The following is a 19845-nucleotide window of genomic DNA, read 5'->3' as shown; positions in this document are numbered from 1 at the left end:
TGGTGCTTTAACTATGAGAATACAATTGTAATTGTTGGGTTTAGGTCTTAGAACAGTTTTGTTCTTTATGGAGGGTTGCTTGTTGGTGTTGAAAGCACAGGTAACATTGACCAGAGTAAGCAGATCATCAAGTTTGCAGATCATCAGGTTTGCATTGGTTCTTCTGCAGTTAAAACTGGGAAAGTGTTCTAGGCTGAGCACAGGAATATTGACATGTGAAAAATAAGCTTTATCTTCAGCCTGCTGTTTCCATTTTGTATCTTTGCAGAGAGTTTTGGGTAGACATGAGATGTATGTTTATTGTGCTGGTAAAGCAAACAGTTGAATTGGTTGCTTTTGAGTATCTGGTGGCTGTGCTGCTCCACAAACTCCCTGACAGCTGAGAGGGAAGTGGATTAACCAGACTGCAGGTTTACAGGATGCCTTCCTGAACGTTTTGGGATGGAAAGCACAAGGGAGAGCTTGTATTTCAGTAGTTTGTGCATTTCCCTTATATTTATTCTCTGTTATCTAACATCTCTTTCTCAGTGATCTAAAAGCAAACTGATCTCTGGCTAATGAAACCAGGAATACATACAGGCAAACATTTTCAGAGTATTGAGTACAGATGTGTAAAAAATGCCAAAACAAGCTGCCTGTGTGCCTAGCAAGAAGTGATGATGTTCACTTTTGCATATCAGCTTCATGCAGGGATGTAAAGGAGAAAAGCCACCTGGAACTACTTTGCTTTGGTCAATAAATGGAACCAGTGGAAGTGCTGAGCATGCTGTAATGGGCTACTTTGCCAGCACTGTAATGCAGGAGCCACAGTGATGATCAGTTTGTGTCTTTCAACATTATCTCCTGTCTTTTAATGGTGTTCATGTACCCAGAATAAACAAGGCTTTATTTTTATTGTAGCTTCAACAGAATCACTTTTTGACCTCTTTTTATATGACAATGATGTTAATCTAGCCATGTAGTCCTACTGAACATTTCAGTTGTGATTTGGAAGTACTTATGAAGTTACCTTTGAAATTCAGCTTTTCAGTATAAGCAGGTAAAGAGGCAAAAGCTGTTTGGAGTGGAAGTTTAAAAGTGTCTGGGAAATGTCACTGCACAAGGCACTCCTCAAATCCAAAGTGATGTGACACTAATAGGGGTTTCAGTTCTCTGGTTAACAAATGGTTCAGTTGGACCTGGTGATTTTACTAAGTGATTCAATGATTTGATGGTATTTTTCTTTAGAATGCAGTTATCTAAACTGAACTTCTTTAATTTACAAATTACCAAGTGCTGCATTGACGCTTTTGAAGTGCTGAATATATTGTTAGGTGATAATTGCATAGAACTAGGATGGTCTGTCAGATCTGCTTTAGCTGAACAAGGTTGGAATTACAGTTTACTGAGTGTACCATCCACCTGATTCTCTGTTAACTTGTAAAATGCTGCAGGTAAATACTGAAATAAAGTCTGAAATGACTGACAAACAAAGAAATCACAACCTGGACCACACCTTACAAAGTGCATTGTTGTATTTTCCTTCTCTCACACTCTGCCTGGAGTCTTACAAGCATTACCAGAATTTCAGAAAACGTAAATCCTTATGTAGATGTTCTTTGAGGAAACACTTTTGTATCACTTCTGCACAGACCTAGAAGTGATGTAATACATATATATATATGAGTAAGAAACAGGATTTCATTTGAGCAAGCATCCAGGAGTTGCTGTTAGAATGGCCTGGTTTGCCCCATGTCATCTCTCCTTTGAAAAAGCTCAGGTCAGTGATCTGTGTGTGCTTAGGTCTCTTTTTATTATGTAATATAATTTCTACAACTTTAAACAAGTTTAAACAAAACCAGATCAAATATATTGAGCCTTGTATTTTGCTAGGTAGACTAATGGAAAAGTGTTTCTAAGGAAAGAAATAAAAAATATTTATTAACTTCCAGTAATGTTTCCTGTGAAAAGAGTAGAAAATAGGAGAGGGAAACAGGGAGAGGTCTTGGCAGTTCCTGGCAGACCTTGCTGTCAGTTATCAGGATTTTATGTACTGCTTAGAGGGAAAGGGAATGTGATTCTTTAGTAAGATTACTTACTAAAAAAGGAGACTTTTGCCTTTCAAACACTCCTGAGGCACCTCAGTGAGCCCCACAGCTCTGTTGGTGGCTTCTTCTCTCATGTAATCATGGTGGCAGTTTCCAGGAAGGGCTGAGTTGAGTGTGTGTGAGCAGAGTTAGAGCCCTGGGTGCTTGTTCTGGATATGAGCTGGAGTCTGAGCCACAACTGCATCACTTCACGTTACTGTGGTGGTGAGGTCATGGAAATTAAAGATACTGAGGATTTGGTTTTAGTCATCTTGCATGTTCCATGGATTTTGAAAATTCCAGTTTATAATGCTGAGGATATTTATCAGCAAATGAACCAACATTGATGTCCCAGGACTTTAGGAGCAGGGTTGCTAACAGGAGCTATTTACAGTCGCATTTTCCTCTTTTTAAAAGCAGTTTTCTTCAGATGCTTTGTGGAGATATTTATGCTAAGAAGAATAGGCTTGGTCCTGGGTCCACTACAGCTGTAAGCTCTTCCTGCAGGGGTGCTGGGAGCTCTCAGTGCCCCCACAGCAGCTGGGTCCATGCATGGCAGAGAGCTGCTGGTCTGTCCCATCCTGTGCTGTGTGCCAGGCTCTGGCCATGTCTGCAGGGCTGGTCTGACCAGTTCCCAGCATCCTGCTCAGGTCCACGTGGCACCAGCAGCATCTCTGGGCTGTGCATGTGTCACCCAGGAATCCAGAACCACAGGTGTTTGCCTCCACTTGGCTGCTGTTCTCCACCACCATGACCCACCAGAAATTTGTTATTTTTCTCTTAAAAATTGCGTGGATTTTGAGAAAACCCTGTATTGTCCAGAGCCCTTTCATGGGATGTGTTGTTAAGGTGCACCTGTGGCACATGAAAATGCTGCAGTAGCTCTCTGGAGAATCTAGAAAAAAAGAACAGCACTTTGTGTTGTGTTTACACATGTTTAGGGAACAGGTGTATAGAGAAGCAAGATTCTGTAGTGAAAAAAATAGTATTTTAACAGTAGAACCTTGTTACAAATCAACTGGATCTAACCTTTGCTTTTAAAACCACCTTTGTTACTCTGTGAACTGAGTGTTAAAAATATCTTAAAATTGTGTACAAACAATACTCCAGGGAAAGCAAGGAGGTAGATTTTTTTTCTCTAATCTCTTTTATGTGTGACAATAGTAAGATTGACATTTCAGAAAAAGCAGTTTCAGGCAGCAGGCTTTTGTCTGTGAGGTGATAGTTTTCTATGTGTAGCCTAAAAGGTCACTCAAACTTCCCTGTCTTCTGGGATATTTCAAATATATTTTTGTAAGAGGAACTTGGGCTCACTTAAAATCATTTAAAAATATTAAATTTTAGTTGTGTGGTGCCTCAGTAGCACAGTACAGTGCAGTACTTGCTCTTAAGTCCTTTTATAGTGATGAATTAGTGGTACAGCCCTTGTCTACAAGGACATTTAACAGGCCCTGCACAGCTCCTGGTACTTTCTATATTGTTTCCACAGCTGAACCCCAAATACCTGCAAAATCTGCACACATTAGTCAAGATATTCCTAGACAGCATCTCTTGCAGTTCATAAATTGCTGCTTTGCCAGGCAGCCAGTGAGAATAATTCAATGTGCACAGTGACACTGAACAGCTTTAATTTGTGGTATGTACTTTCATTTCATTGTCTTTGTGACTTAAAAGTTTCTCAATGGATTGGGAAATGAGACAAAAGTGTTTCCTTGCAGTGTAGAATCTAATCTCTCTTGGTTTGGGCAGCAGCAGTAACACAACTTGTTGGATTTGAAGTTGATGCAGCCTTGAGGGTTTTTTCCCTGTGCACTTGTGTGTCACAGAACTGTGACGGACACTGCGGTGTCCTGGTGACACTGGTGGCTCTGTGGAAGTCATCTCATAACTGCCATGAGGATGTTGTCTCTAGAGTTCTGCTCTCTTCTCCTTTTTCTGTCTTGGATTTTTTTTTTCCTTAAATGTATTTATAATGTAGCTATATATATATTTCTAAACAAGATGTAGTCAAACTGATCTGTAGTATTTTGTGACAAGCTTCTTCACAGTTCCTAAAAATGATTGTGATTAGTTGACTGGTTAGTATTATGTATTGAAATACATGAAAACCAAACTTGAGACAGCCTTATTGTAAAGACAGGGTTAGTGGGCTTTTACTGGTGGTGTATACAAGTCTGCTATAGACAGGAAATGGAAGATACCAGCTCATCAATAGCGAGTTTAAAGTTGCATTTTTGAGGCACTGAACTTTTAGTAAATTTTTTTTTTGTTAATTCTTGCCAAGTGTTGTATTGATCACCACTGGGAAGTTTGTTTTTATTTTTCTGTCCTGGATTAGGTTGTGAAGATTTCTACAAACAGAAAAAACCCAATTCTGTTTCTTTCCTGTTATCGCAGACAAGGTCGAGATGCAGCAAAATTCCGAAAATTTCCATTTTATTGTCACTGTGTCAATATGCTCTGTATGGAACATATTGGACTCAGTTCTTGGGACTAGACCAAGCATTATGGCAGAGACTGTTCCTCCAGGTTGTGCTGCTTACTCATCTCTTTCCCCTTCTGTCAGTGTTCCTCATTAAGGAGCATGTTTGGAGGAAAGGGCTCTGCCCGGCCCAAGTGTCGCTTTTCTCCCTTCCTTCCCGGGATGCTCCCTTGGCTGTTCAGCAGCACTGAGCAGTTCCTGGCTAATTTGTATCCTTCCCTTCCCAGAAATCTGCTCCTGCCCCCTGTTTCCCCAGCAAGCCCCTGCCCACTGTGACATGAGGCAATGGGAGGAGCTCAAGGGCTTCTGCTTTTTCACCCTTGTTTTTTTGGGAAGACAGAACAGTAATTTCCTCTTTAGAGATGAGAATGGTGACACTGTAAACACATCCTTTGATGACTTCACTGTGTCTGTGTGGATGGGGAGATAGCTCCTTGTCTTCTCTTCCTGTTTCCTGCCCTCTCACTGTTCAGTAAATCTTCCTTATAAAGCACAACCTTTAGGATTTTTCCTTTTGAAGAATTTGGAGTTGGAGCAATAACCTGTTGAAAGAATGAAGATCATTTAAATTAAAAGTTTTTTGTTTGATTGTTAGTTGTAGGCATTTTAGCTAGAGTTAAACAACCTTGCTTCTGGATGAGATTAAAAAGAGGAATGAATTTGCAGCTTAGAGTGCATTAAGTTCTTCTGACACGACTGTTATCACAGCTTCAAAATATCTCATAGCCAAAAACTGTGCCATCTGCCTTCCTGCTTATATTTACAGAATCCTTAATGTTTGATACTGTGCCTTGGACAGACATTCCCTTAAATCCTCTAGGATGGCATTAAAGAGTCACTCACGGGGTGACATGAATATGAGCAGTACTTTGGTGTAGCAGATTTTTCTCAAGAGTGAGATGGAAACCACAAGGCCTATTTAGTTTAAGAAATGCTTGTGTTTTTAAAGGTGCTGAGTTTACCAGTGGGAGTTTCTGGTTGCCCTTTCAGTAAGGCTCAGTCAAGTGTTTTCCCTAGAGGAGAAGCAAGTTTGAAGTAGCTACAATTATGAAATACTTCAAGCATCATGATTAATTGGAGAGACTCCTTACTTGGCTCCACCTTAGTAACTCAAATAATTGATATTTTGGTATGACAAATGGTGCTATCTTTTCTCTGTTGAAACTTATTAAAGTGATCACTTATGTAGCTAAGGAAATCTTTCTCTTTATGCTGTTCTTTTACACTTTGTTGTTCTGCAAGGATGTTTTGCTCCATGTTCTGCAGCTACACTGGCAGTTGCAGGTACTTTGTACATGTCCACAACATAAATTGTTACTCTTGATTGTCATAATTTCCTTTGTGTCTTAATTTAAGTGTATTTTACTGAGGGTATTTTACTTAACCTTCTGTATTTATAACATTTAATCTTTTAAGGATGAAAAACTGGTATATGTCATCTCCTTTATGAACAGTTTATTTGCTTTATCCCTCTCCTGTACTAGCTTTAAATAAAGACATAGAGCTTCCAATTTTGGAGTTAATAAATAAAAAGAAGCAGTTTAGTTCTATTATCAAGTATTAGGTTCTGTTTCCTTTTTTTCAATCAAGTTGCTTGTTGGCAGTCACCAGCCATTTGTCCCCTAAAATGATTATTCTTGAAAATGTAGTAGTTAGAGATTTTTGGAGGGGGAAAAGTTAATTGTTTTGTGTGCACAAGTGTTGTGAGCCATTAAGATAATTCACTAGTGGAGCATATGGAGCATACCACAGCAGTATTTACTCTGAAGATGGAGGAACCTTAAAGCTTATCTTATCCAGCTTAATTAATTTTAGAAGTATGCCAAAATTACCATACTGCTATGCACAGCACTTGAAACTTTCTTTCACTAGTGCACAAAGCCTGTTTCAAGTAGTTTAAATATAGGGAAGTGTTGTGTTCTGCACTTTGACCCCACACAAATAAACTTGGACCTTGCTGGGATTCCAGCCTGCAGCCACCTGGGCTCTGCTCTTTGCTATCAGGGGGAATTGGGAACTTTGCTTTTCTTCTCTTCAGGGAAATTTTCCTGAAGGAGTTTGATCTAAACTGAAGAACAGATCTTTCTCAGGCAAAGCTTGCAGTAGCCTCACAGTGTTCTATTCTTCTTCTGCTGTGTATTGATGGAAATTGATGGAACTTCCTATTCACGAGATATAACACAACAGAATGTGGACTAAATATTCCTTATCAAGTGTCAGACCTGGAATTGCAGGTTTCCAGTACCTTGATCTGTTTGTAAGATGGCATTGATAATGTAGCAGAAACTTGTTTTTCTTTCCATTGATCTTTTTGTGGGATTGCTCATAGCAAGAGGAGAAATAAAAAGTACCATATTTATTAAATGATGATAAGGAAGGAAGAAATGTATAGGGTGGAAAAAAAGTCCACAAAACCAAACAAACCCCAAAGATTGCTAGATGATAGTAACTAGTGTGCAGCCAGGCTTGTGGTTTGAAATGTGCATTTGTATTGATAAGAAGAATGTTTAAATTACACTGAGACTTGCATCCAAAGCCTTACATGGTCCTGGCTTGAATCTCTGTGTGAAAACCTATTCCAAGACTGAATCCTGAATACTGACTTTCCTTTTGCTTGTGGACTAAAGAGTGAGTAAATTAGGCTTGAAAGTGATGTTTTAGAGAATGTTCTTGATTGTGGGATAAGCAGTAGATTTGGGATTGGGATCTGATCAGCTTGGGCTGATGGCTTTCTTGGCTTCCCCCTAGTTTTTGATGACGGTGATGAAAGGACCTTGAGACGAACTTCATTATGCTTGAAGGGAGAAAGGCACTTTGCAGAAAGTGAGGTAAGGCAGTGGTGGACATGGAATTAAAAAGAAATAGTTAATTCATATTTCTTTTATAACAAAATACTGCAAACCATTGTTGGTTCCCCCTTTTCCGTGCAGACACTTGATCAACTGCCACTAACCAATCCAGAGCACTTTGGAACTCCAGTTATTGGGAAGAAATCTAATAGAGGGAGAAGATCTTCTCTTCCTGTGTGAGTTTTGAGAGTGTTCTGCTTTTCCTTTAGTGTTCTTTGCTAAAACTGAAGCAGTCCCATTGAATGAGTGCTCTGTCACCTGAATTTTGTGCACAGCTGACAGACATGGTCATATGCTGGCAATACTGTGAAATTGAAGGTGTTTTTCCCTGTAGTATCCTTAAGAATATTTATGCTTCTTTCATCTAATAGGAAATGTAGGATTTTTTAACCTTCATGATATTGAACACAGTAAAAAAAAAAAGGTGCTTTTTAATTTTTGGAGTAAAGAGGATTTTTCTCCATTTCATGTCTGTGCACAATCAAAACATGAGTCATGTCTCCAGTTCTAACATGATGGTGTTGTAAAATACTGCTACTTAGAAAGAATTCCTATAAAACTCCTCTTACTGAGTAAGTGCACTTAATATTTAAGTGTATTTCAAGCAATTTCAGCTCTTAAAATTACAACTGTTTTTGAAGCTTTGCGAAATGGGAAGAAAAATCTTGTTGTAAGCTATTTTTGGTTTTCAAGTAATAACTTCAGACAAACTTTAATATATTATACATTTTGATAATGCAGTACTGAAGATGAAAAGGAAGAAGAAAGTAGTGAAGAAGAGGATGAAGACAAGAGGCGCCTCAACGATGAATTGCTTGGCAAGGTTGTGAGTGTGACTTGTAATTCAGAGAAGGCAGACTGGTACCCAGCTTTGGTGAGTTCCTGTTGCAGCAAAGCTGTGAATGCAGTCAGCCTAAGCTCTACTCCCATGCTGGCTAAAAATACAAGTGTTTTGCAGTATCTCTGAAGAGTAGGAAAGCAGAGATTAACATTTATGTGTGAGTTAGTTTCGTGGCATTCAAGTGTTTTAGAACTGCATAGAAAATGATCAGTGTGTAATGATACTTTTCTTCTAAAATTAAAATATGTTAGGACTTGCACTCCTAGGCAATTTGAGAGGATCTAGATTTATGAATTTTAATTGCAGTGGGATTTGAAATTTTTTTAAATGTAATTGTCTTTTTCCCTAGACTTTCAGTTTGATGAAATACTGATTTCTTTGATGCTTGCTTTTGTACCAGTGGTCAGTTACTCTAGGAGCAGATGTTGGTGCCTTATTTTTATTTGAGTGTCAATAAATGATACAGCTGTTCATTGCCACTGCTGACAATAAATATAAATTAAATAAATCCAAGCTCAAGTGGACCTGTATTGTAAAGGCAGAAACTTTGCATCTTATTGATGCACACAAGAAATTTACATGTGCATGTTAAAAGTTGCTTTCTGTAGAAAACTTTTTGCTATTTTCAGACATGGTGTGATGTAGGGTGAACAATTGACACTGCCTCATCCCCCTGTATGTACCTCAATTTAAAAAGTGATATTGTACATGTTCTGATTGCAGCTCCCTTTAGTAATGACAGATTTTTATTTACCATGGTTCTGAACTGCTGGGTTAAGTACTTGGAGGTCATATATTTGCATTTAACATTTTCTGCTGGTATATCTTCTAGAGCAAAACATAAACTTGTTCTGTTGGTGGTAATACAAATACTGCAAATGTATTTTTGTCACTGGCTTTAGACCTAGAGATGATACTGCTGTGGAAGGATGTGGTGGATTCACAGTGGTTTATATTATCCACACCTCAATAAACAAAACAAACCAAAAAACCAACTTAACTCGCAGTTTAAATGCCAAAAATCAGAAGCAAGTATAAAATAAGTGGGTTTGTGACTTTTTAAATAGATGCTTTAAAAAACTTTTGTGTGAGCACGAACTAAAAAAGCAGAGTGAATGAACAGGATCCTGTGATGTGACCTCAGCAGATTAGTTTTCAAATGAAATTTTAGACTTTTTTGGCTTGTACAGAACAAGTCAATAGCTTGGGGTAAATTGCTTCTTGAAATGTGTTGTTGTTGGCCTTTAGTAGTAAAAATGGAAGTAGGTTTGTTTATCCAATACTGGAAATATAATAGAAGAAACAGCAAACAGCAGTTTTCCTGCAGTCTATCTTTCTTTCCTTTCAGGATCAGCTTTTGTCTGTTTGGTTGGTTTTGGTGTGCAGTTTTTTGGGTTTTTTATAAAGGAATGTTTTACTTGGCTCCTCAGGTGGTGTCCCCGAGCTGCAATGACGATGTCACCGTGAAGAAGGACCAGTGTTTAGTTCGCTCCTTTGCAGACTCCAAATTGTAAGTGACAGCTCACTTTAGTGACAGATCTGTGGGGGGAAACTGGGAAATCCAGCACATACTGCTCCTGGAGATGTTATTTCTTCCAAAAGGAGAGGGTGCAGTTTTCTGTAATGCTGGATGGACACATTTGGCATTCACAATCTATTTCCAGCTTCCTCACCCTTCTTTCCATTCTGTGTAACAATAAGAATTCTTTGAATCAAGAAAGTTTCTGGTGCATCTTCATGTAAAAGTATCAATAATTTCAAGTGTAAACACTTGGATGTTTTTACCTTTATTTTTTTACGTAATTTCTATCCTTTAAAGTGAGTTTTGGTTTTAATTATTTCCCTTACTGCCTTAAATTACCTTCTGTATGGGTGTCAGTTGTAATAGTTTGGGTATCTGTTTCATTACATCCAGTGCCCAGATGTCCATAGCTGTTTAGATAGTTTATAAGGGTTCAATCTACTTTTTTTTTTTTAATAGAAAAGAGAATTCACATAGAGTTGTTAAAATGAAAATGTTTACAGAACATGAACCATATTCCTTCAAAGAGAAGGAAGAGTCCTTTTAGTCTATCCTCCACTCTAAAAGGCAGAAGGAGGAGAGGGAGACAGAGATGTGTCTTATATACTGAATTATGTATTCATAAGAGCATGAAGACTGCTTTTGGGTATTTTAAGGCTGCTCCCCTTTATTTCTCTTCATTGTTATTGCATTGCATCTGTGGTAACAGATTGTAAATAAAAATTTCCTTGCCAAAGGCCACCTGTCACCCTCTTTCTTTCAAAGTGAGCAGTTTTTGATTTTGATAGCCATGATTTTGAGTAGGTTATTTAGTTGATTACTGAAATGCATTTCAAGCACCTGAAGATTTGGTTCATTTTGGCCTCTTCATGTGGATAAATCATCAGCCTTCTGGAGAAGCCTGGCTCTGTGCTGAAGGTTGAATGTTAGTGGTGAAACATCTAGATATGCTCTGTCTGATTTTTTGGTTTTTCTCCCCATAACCTAATAGCTCTAACTTCAGAAAATGGCAGCCTCTGATTCGTAAAGTTTTACTCCAGATTTTCTGATATAATGAAAGAAGGAAAAAAAATGTGTTAGCCTAACTCACTTGTAAGGCTCTCCCTGCATTTTGGTTGGGATTTCTCCTGTAACTCAGTGACTGGATATCCAGTATGACTTTGGAACAGAGCAACCTCCATATGTTTTGCTGTGAGAACACTTTTGTAATTTAAAAATTAAAATCAACTGTCTATCAATGCAAATCTGTGAATTGGCTTCACTGTTGTTCTGTGCTAGTAAAAAGGCATTTTGAAAATAGAGGACTTGCTTCTGTCCTCTTAGCTAGATCCTTGTTTTGGAGAGCAGCTGTTGATTCTTGTGCATATTTGCAGTTCAGAAATTATTTTTTTTTTTGTCTGCATGTTTAACCTTTGCAAATTTGTGCAGATTAAGCAATTACAATAAAAGACATTTACAAAGTTTTCTTAATTACTTAAGGCTACTTTAATGCCTGGATGTCAAAGATTGGAAAGTTACCCTGAGTAACTTACTCTTGTATTTGGACCATACACAACAAGTGCCTTAGGCAGGTAGTTGTTAGCAAGGACCTTGCAGTGAATGATAACTCTTGAAAATTTTAGAAGTTGCTGTTTTTCTAAATCAAATGCTTGCTTTTCTGTGATGTAATCACAAAACCTTATTTTTTTACAGTTACTCAATAGCAAGAAAAGACATTAAGGAGCTAGATCTTCAAGACTTACCAAAATCGGAGTCCTCTCCTAAAAAAGGTAATTTAGAATAAATTCTAGGTGTTTAAAGAAGTAATTTCATGCAAAGGTTCTTTTTACATTTGTTGATAAATTTAATTTCTGATAATTGCTCTTGGATATTTTGTAAACAATTTTAAATGGGAGAAATTAGAGAAACTTTGGATATAGCTTCGTCTAGTAGGAATCTTCTTTATTTTATTTTTATTTCATTATTTTGATCCAGTCCAAATTTGTGGAAAATGAATAGAATATTTTCAGTGTAGTCTATTTGAAGTGTCAGTGAGCAATGGAATATATAGTTACCTCTCCTAATGCTAAAATTTTGTGCTATTGCTCAAAACACTGTTTACTTTAAAGATACCTAGACAGCAGGGTGTAAACTTCATAACAAGTCTGTGATTAATGTTTAACTTAAAAATATAATTACAGAATTGGATGAATGGATAGATGACATGGGTACCAGAATCCATCAAAACATCAAATGTGTTAAAGAGAAATGTTTTGATTGTATTTATTAAAAATTATAATTTAAAATGCCACCCAGCAACAAGAAAATCCCCACTCAACAACAGTATCTGGTTTGAGTAAAGATGTGCAGCAGCTGCTTAACAAGTCAAAATTTAAAATGCTTCAAATAAAAGGTTGAGGTGGTTTTGATTGATTTGTCTAATACTATATGATTTCTCTTCTACTTTGTTCTTAATAACTGTTTCACAGTACAAGAACTTTAGAACAGCCAAAAAAAAAGAACAGATGCCAGGTTTGAGATAAATTGAAGAAAGGGACTTTTTTTTCCTGTGGAGAACATAATTGGGTTGTGACATTCCTTGCTACAAGGGAATATTTTGGAACCAAAGGTACTAATGGTTTATGGTTTCAAAAAAAAGAAAAAGAGAGAAAGAGAGTTGAGACCAATGTCTGGAGGTTTTTCTCTCAGCAGTGTTAAAAACTGGTGCCTTTTCTTCTCTGCTAACACTGAACAGTTCATTGCAGTATGTTCTTCTTTTGGGTGTTTTTCTGGCTCTTTTATTAAAGTCTTTTATTGTGACTGAGGGGCAGATTTTGGGGTTATCTGGGTTTGTTTTCCATTGTTGTTTTCCACCCTTGGAGCACCTCTTAAAGGAAAAGAATTTGAGGTATTTCCATTTTACAAATGTAACTTGTGCCTGTCCCATCACTCCTTTGCTCACTAACATGTTTTCCCTCTCTTCCAAACATTAATGTCAAATCTCTTTGGGCAGTGCTCTTTTTTTTTTCCTTTTTTTTTTTTAATCTAAACCATGCTATTTTGCAAAGAGCAAAGTAAGCCATGGTGCTTGATCTGTGATGGATTCCTTGCATTTAAGTTGGTGTTGTGATTTACAAGAAGGTGAAAAGGAAATAAAAAAAGCTTTGTGGCTGTGAATGCTGCAGATGAGGTAAAGCCAGGGCCCTTTCCTCTCTAGGGCTACAGGAGGCAAGCACATTTCTCAGCACCAGGGCTGTGCCTCGGATCTGGAAAATGGACATCAGTGAGATCCTGGAGTCCTCCAGCAGTGATGAGGAGGAGGGAGCTGCTGCAGAAACTGATGAAGAAGAGCCTAAAAGAGAAGAGAAAACAGAAGAAGTAGTGGTGAGTCTGCTCAATTTGAGTCATTTTTGGACAATCTGTCATCTTTCAGGGATAATTTCATGACTTGCTTGCCTGCAGTCCTGCACTTTCCAACATACTATTCTCAGACTCAGCTCACTTTGGTGTCTTTTCACTCCTGCTCATTTTCTCTCTGCTACAGTTGTCTCTATTGGGATTTGTGAGCAGTGGCAAGTTGTCTCCTGTTACCCATCTCAAAAACTAAATTCAAGGCAGAGAAGAGTGAAAGGTTCTGGTCAAAAGAAAAGGCAAAACCTAAAAACTTAGGTTGAGCCTAATAGTAGTAATTCCACCTTAAATACAGTATCTTTGTATTTCTCTTCTGTAATTTCCTTTTGGATTTTTCTTTGTATGTGTTAGATCTCTAGATACTAAGGATTTTAAACTTTGTATACTAAAAAACCCTTAAGAGAACACTACAATTGACATGAAGTCATGGAGAAAGCTTCCAAAATTAATTAATAATACTAAAATTATGCGTATATACTTTAAATAAAAACTTGTAATATCTCACAAAATAAAAAATTGAAAGTTTTAAAATCTACTAATATATAGTAGATTATAATAGATAAAATCTACTAATATATACTAATATATAAAACAAAAAAAATTAAAAACAAAAGCTAATCCTTCTTCATAAATTTAAATTACATTTTATAATTAAACAAAAAAGTCTGCATTGCGGAGTTCAAATAACTAAACTAAAAATAAAAATAATTTAAATATCATTTCTTAATTAAATAATTTAACCTTTAAAAACCTTATAAAAATATTAATAAGTTACAAAATGGTTAATTAAAATACTGCAGAACTCACATGTATGTAGGTTATATAGAAGTAACTTGTTTCAGAAAACAGTAGTGTGATTTTAAAAAGACAAAAATTTCAAGCAAAAGCAGGAGGTTGAAACTATGAGCTGATTCACAGGGCAGTAAATGCTGCTTAGGAGAAGTAGAGGACAGCCCTTCGTGCCTGTTAGGTTGGGAATCACAGGATGATGTGGTGGATGCACTTTGTGTCTGACGTGCTGTGGCTTGTCCAGACTGGAGAGGAATTCATGGAGAGCAGCCTGTGGAGAATGGCTTGGGGGTTCTGGTGGATAAAAGGCTGGATTTGAGCCAGCAGTAAGCGCTCGTGGCTCAGAAAGCTGAACATGCCCTGGGCTGCCTCACAAAGGGATTCTCCCCTTTCTTCTGGTCTCATGAAACCCCACTGGAGCTCTTTGTCCTCAGCACACAGGGAGCTGTGGGGGCTGCCCCAGAGGAGCCTGAGAGCTGGGGGGTGTTCACCTGAGGGAGGCTCTGGGATAAACCTGAGAGCCCCTTCCAGGGCATAAAGGGGCTCCAGGAGAGCTGGAGAGGCACTTTGGACCGAGGGCATGAGCGGTAGGACAAGGGGGAATGGTTTTAAACTGACTGAGAGATTTAGGTTTGACATGAGGAAGGAATTCTTGGCTGTGAGGCTGGTGAGGCCCTGGCACAGGTTGCCCACAGAAAGCTGGGGCTGCTCCATCCCTGGAATTGTTCCAGGCCAGCGTGGACAGGGTTGGAGGAGCCTGATCTGGTGGAAGGTGTCCCCATGCACGGAGTTAAACCTGGATGATCTTTAAGGTCCCTTCCAGCCCAGATCGTGGAATGTGATTCCACGATTCTCATAATAACAGTTTTTTCTGCATTCGAGTATTTAAAGTGGCTCCTTTTCCATGAAGTTAACCAGTTTCCTCATGCCATCAATCTGCTTTTACACAATTCTCTTCTATTTCTGCTCCCTGCTTGTAACCTGGATGTTGGATTTAGAAGCATGGGCGGAGGTGGGGGGGGAGGGGGGCGGGGAGAGGAGGCACTGCGGGATTTATTTGTTTCCCCACCGCTCCGTTCTCACAATACCCCCCAAAACCACGACCCGCGGAGCCCCGGTGCGGCCTGTGCGTGTGGGCAGGAAGGTCAAAGGCCGCTTCCCTTTCCCTTCCCTTCCCTTCCCTTCCCTCACGGAATGGCCGATGGCGCTTGGCGGCGGCCTCGGCGTTCCCAGGGCAACGGGAGCGGGCGCGGCGCAGGCGCGGGGAGCGGCCGCGGGAGCCGGGGCTGGCCGGGGGCTCGGAGATGGGCTGGCCCTTCCTCTGCCTTTCATCTAATGCCTCGCGTTCTCCTTAGTCTCCCTAGTTCTTTTTATTAGTATTTTTTTTTATTATTTTTTTTCCCCCCTCCCCGTGCGGAAGAGAATGTAAGTAATGCCGGTTAACCGCGGCCCCCGCGCGGGGAGAGAGAGCGAACGCGAGCGAATATTTGGAAGTCAGGCTGAAAATATGTCCAGGCAGTGGGCAGATTAGATAGAAAGGAAGTAAAACCATTTTACGTTTGAAAGAATGCAGCTGCTAGGTAAGGATCGGGTGCTTGGATCTGTGATGTGAGCGTGGTGCTTGGGGATGGGGGTTTGACTTGGGTTTCTGATCTGGGAACTGTCTGGTGGAGCCTGCAGCCAGGAGAGATCTTTCCAGGTAAAAATAAAAAAAAAAATAGACAATAAAAATCTATTTTTAGATGGGAATTTTATGCTCGGGTATCAGTGTTTTGGAAAATGGAGGAGATGTCTGTGTAAGAATCATGGTATGATAAGATAAATCTGAGATGAATGTGTGCAGAAATGTAAAATCCTCTGGGTTTTTTCCCCTCTGTTTGCAGTGAAAAAGACTGAATAGGCCACATTTTGCAGGGTGTGAACTGTTGCAGGCTGTATTGCTCTGTCTGTATTAACATTGGTTAAAATTTCAGACTATCAGTCACTGAAAATCAAGGATTGCTGTACTAGTTTTCCAGTATCCATTTTTATTATCATTTTTCATGCCTATTGCATAAAATGCTGTGTGTTTCAAACAAAGAAGGGGGAGGGGGAAGCTTGGTGATTAAAAAAAAAAAAAAAGGCATTCCTGTAAAAGAAATAGAGATTATTTTTCAAGAAGGATGTTAATGTAAAATAGTGAAGCAAAGGATTCCAGACAGGTGGATGTGCTGATAGGAGAAGCTGTGAAATCCATTATTTCCTGGTGACAAGTAGGAATGTAAGGTGAGCATCTTCATGCTGAAGCTGTGTAGCAGAGGGTAGATATGAATCTTTTTAGATAATGTCACAGCAGAACTGACATGATGGCCTATTAAGTCAAATTCCTGGTTCAGCTGTTAAAATACATATTTTTAATTGTGGGCCGTGCTAGATATTGCAACAGACAACATTTAGGGAATTTCAGGAATTTCTGGTTTTTTCCCCTAGAAAGGCAGTAATACTGGCTGCAGAGAGATTTGATAAGTGAGTGATTTGGGGATTTTTGTGCCTGTATTTGAATACAGATGTGGAATTGGTGAAATTCTACATTTTATAGAGTGCTTCCTTTTATTAATCAAGGTCAAAAAATGCTTCTGTCCATCCTCTCCCAGAATATTCTCAGTGGGCTTTTTGTTTTAGAACTGTAATTGGTTATATTATTAGAGATGGGAGTGAGATTATTAGAAATACCTTTTTATTTCCCCCCATTCCCATCTTTTGGTCTGCACAGCAGCTTTGCTGACAAGGCCTCTCCAGCTGCTGCCCAGCCATGATAGGCCATCATTAAATAATCAAATGGACACAGACCTACTTAATATATAATCACAGGATAAAGTCAGTCACAAAAGTCTAATTCTGGAATGGAAAGGATCCTGTTTTTCTGAAGTAGGATCTTGTATAATGATAAATATATATATTTATAATGGAGCAGAGAGATCTGCTGTAGCTGGTGATATTAGATCCTGCCATTTTTCCAGTAGCTAGCTTAAAAATCTGCAACTTTATTTTGACAGAAACTATCATTCTAAGTGTGTTGCCTTTTGTGACATCTTTAAGAGGTGGTGGAATTGGTACCACCACGTTTCCAGGCTTTACATGGCATTTTTAAGCTAAGGAGGGGGAACAAACATGGGGTTGGTTTGGTGCTCCTCCTCCTCACCCCTGGTGAGTGACTTGTGTGGTCCAGAGTTGACTGGGAAGGAGGACAATGTGGAAATTGCTTGTCATGGACTCTAACAGGGATTGCATTACACAGAGCTACTCAGCATGTTCAAATTGCTGAAATTTTGGTGATACATGGTGCAACTCAGGATTATTTTCCGTTAGCAATTAAGATTTTAATAGCACTTTTAATAAAAAGTGAAAAAAAATCCTGAAGTAGTATAAAAAGAAATTCTTTATTGAATGAAAATTAAAAGAATCATTCCATTAATTTGAATCCACATAAAAATCTGAATATTGCTTTTCCTTCTTAGCCATTTTTCAGCATGTCAGAGGAAGATAGTCAACTGTGTTTGGAAGGTACATTTGGCAGTCTATGCACTGCAGCTAAAAGGAAAGGGAAAATCTTAACTCCAGTATCTCCACATAGAAACAAAAGCTCTTGGAATATTGAACATTACCTGATTTTTATTCAGAACAAGTTGTATCTACTACTGTATTTGCTTGTCTTGAAGCTGTTCTGTCAGGGAAGAAGAATCTGATCTAAACATCAAGTAGTGAAGCAAAGGATTCCAGACAGGAAAATGTGCTGGTAGGAGAAGCTGTGGAATCCACTGTGACCCATCACATTTGTTTCTCAAGCTTAAACATTGAAATACTCCCTGTTTTACAAGGGGATGTGTAAGCAATATTTGGGTTTGGCTCTGTCTCCCTGTGAGCCATTCTGATTCCATTAGAATGAAGATCTTAAGTTATTTCAAATATCTTCTCAGTACACCTTCTCCACAGATACATTCACTGAAGACCAGAGCAAAGGCCAGGAATTTCTTCAGAAAAAAATTCCAGGTCTCCATGGCTCGTTGAGGGAAGAGCTGTGGCACCTCCAGGTGTTTGCTAAGAGGGATTTTCTTCAAGGCTTGTTTCTGACAGTCACCTGGAGGATGTGTGTGTGGCATGTTTAATGGGGTGCATTCATTTCACCTTTTTAAGGTTCTTGCATCACAACAGCATCAAAAAAATCAGTCACAGTTGCTTTACATTGTTGAAAAGGGAAGATGCCAGAGGCATTTTCCAATGTTCCTGTTCTGCAAATAAGCAAAGATTTCAGTTCTCATGATAAGCTATTTCCATATGTTTTATTAACTTTAAGTCCATAAAGGAAGGATAAGAAATCCATGATGTGTTTTAGGAGGCTTGAAATTTCTACAAATAATCAGTAGTCAACTATTAAAATATTTACATTTTGCTTCAAAATAATTCTTGTTCCCTGTGTAGGCTTTGCTCTCACTAGCTGTGGGAGATCACATAAAATCATACCCAAATTGCCATGTCTGTTGCAGCCTATTTGTATTTTAAAATAAGATTGAAATAGCTGACTCTGGAAGTTCAATACAGGAAAAGAGTAATTTCCAAGTTAATGAAGGGTGATATCCAGAAAGAAGTGGTTTATTAGATACTAAGAAAAAAATGATTTCCTGTGAAGATGGTGAGGCCCTGGCACAGGGTGCCCAGAGAAGCTGTGGCTGCCCCTGGATCCCTGGGACTGTCCAAGGCCAGCTTGGATGAGGCTTGGAGCAGCCTGGGATAGTGGAAGGTGTCCCTGCCATGGCAGGAGATGGAACAAGATGGTTTTTTAGATCCCTTCCAATCCAAACCAACCTAAGATTCTGTGATTTGTATATATAAACCCCCCCAAGCAGCTGTGATGTGTAATGCACAGAATAGCCTTTAAAAATAGCTAAACATTGATTAGCTAATCCTCCTTCTCATGCATGTGTGCATTTGGAGGAGTTCTGGCTACTGTGAAGCACAGCCTGCATCATGCCATGCACAAATGTTCTTTAAAGCCTTCCTTGCTCACAGTTTTATGCAAAGAGGCATTCTCAGAATGTCACTCCAAGGGAAGTTGCAAACTGAGGCACAGCTCTGGAGTGAGTCATTGTTGGTTTGTGGAATTTCTGGTTTCTTGTTGGTATAAATTAACATTTTAAGACCATGCTCATCTCCACGTGGTTTAAAGCTGTTAACTTGTTGCAATCAGTTTAATTCTTGTCATTTCCTTAATTAGTTTTCAAGCTCGGCGTTAGAAAGCAAATGTGCAAGTGATGAAATCTCATTGAAGTACTGTGAAGCAACAAAATTACATTTTCTGTAATTCTGGCAGCTTGTCTTGATCATCTCTTCCTCTGAACTCCAAATCCTGTGTATGCTGCTCTTCCTCTTCACCTGCATTTCTTTCACAGAAGCATTTATGGTCTTGTCAGTCTATTTATAACATAAAAGAAAGATCTGTCCCTGGTAGCTCCACCTTGGATTGCCTGAGTTCAGGGTGTACGTGCTTGGAGGTAGAGATTCATTCTTGCTTTTGTAGAAGAAACTATTTCATCCTTTGTGCTCCCACTCAGCTCTAAAGGTTGGCACCCACAGAAGCTTTCACATCTTTCTGTAGAGTAAATGATGAGTCAGGATAACAGAGCCACATTCTTGTTGAAAATCATGCTAAGGACAGAGGCAAAGCTCATGGTGAATTAGGTGACTCAAAACCAGTTACAAGTGTTCTACACATTTCTGTGTGCCTCATGTTGCTGGTGCTTACCAGATAGTTTTAGAAAATACATGAATGCTGTTAATGTTGTTTGGAAGACCATAAGAAATGGAGTTGGGAAGGGAAAACATGTCCATTATACAAAGATAAAAAGATAACATTCATGGACAATTTTATT

The 19845-nt window shown here is 38.8% G+C and overlaps 1 protein-coding gene across 3 annotated transcripts in view; it reads left to right on the top strand.

Annotated features, from left to right (window-relative positions):
• ARID4A (AT-rich interaction domain 4A) overlaps window positions 1-19845 on the top strand; it is a 47379-nt gene that overhangs the window by 7645 nt on the left and 19889 nt on the right. For all 3 annotated transcript variants that reach the window (XM_077180830.1, XM_077180831.1, XM_077180832.1), the window contains 6 exons: window positions 7297-7376; window positions 7479-7573; window positions 8139-8271; window positions 9669-9748; window positions 11453-11529; window positions 12957-13123. In XM_077180830.1, the coding sequence (XP_077036945.1) occupies window positions 7297-7376; window positions 7479-7573; window positions 8139-8271; window positions 9669-9748; window positions 11453-11529; window positions 12957-13123 (632 nt within the window). The remainder of the gene's footprint in view (window positions 1-7296; window positions 7377-7478; window positions 7574-8138; window positions 8272-9668; window positions 9749-11452; window positions 11530-12956; window positions 13124-19845) is intronic.

The sequence above is a fragment of the Agelaius phoeniceus genome, chromosome 6 (assembly GCF_051311805.1).
Source record: "Agelaius phoeniceus isolate bAgePho1 chromosome 6, bAgePho1.hap1, whole genome shotgun sequence".
Taxonomy (NCBI): domain Eukaryota; kingdom Metazoa; phylum Chordata; class Aves; order Passeriformes; family Icteridae; genus Agelaius; species Agelaius phoeniceus.
This window is presented reverse-complemented; position numbering and strand designations above follow the sequence as displayed.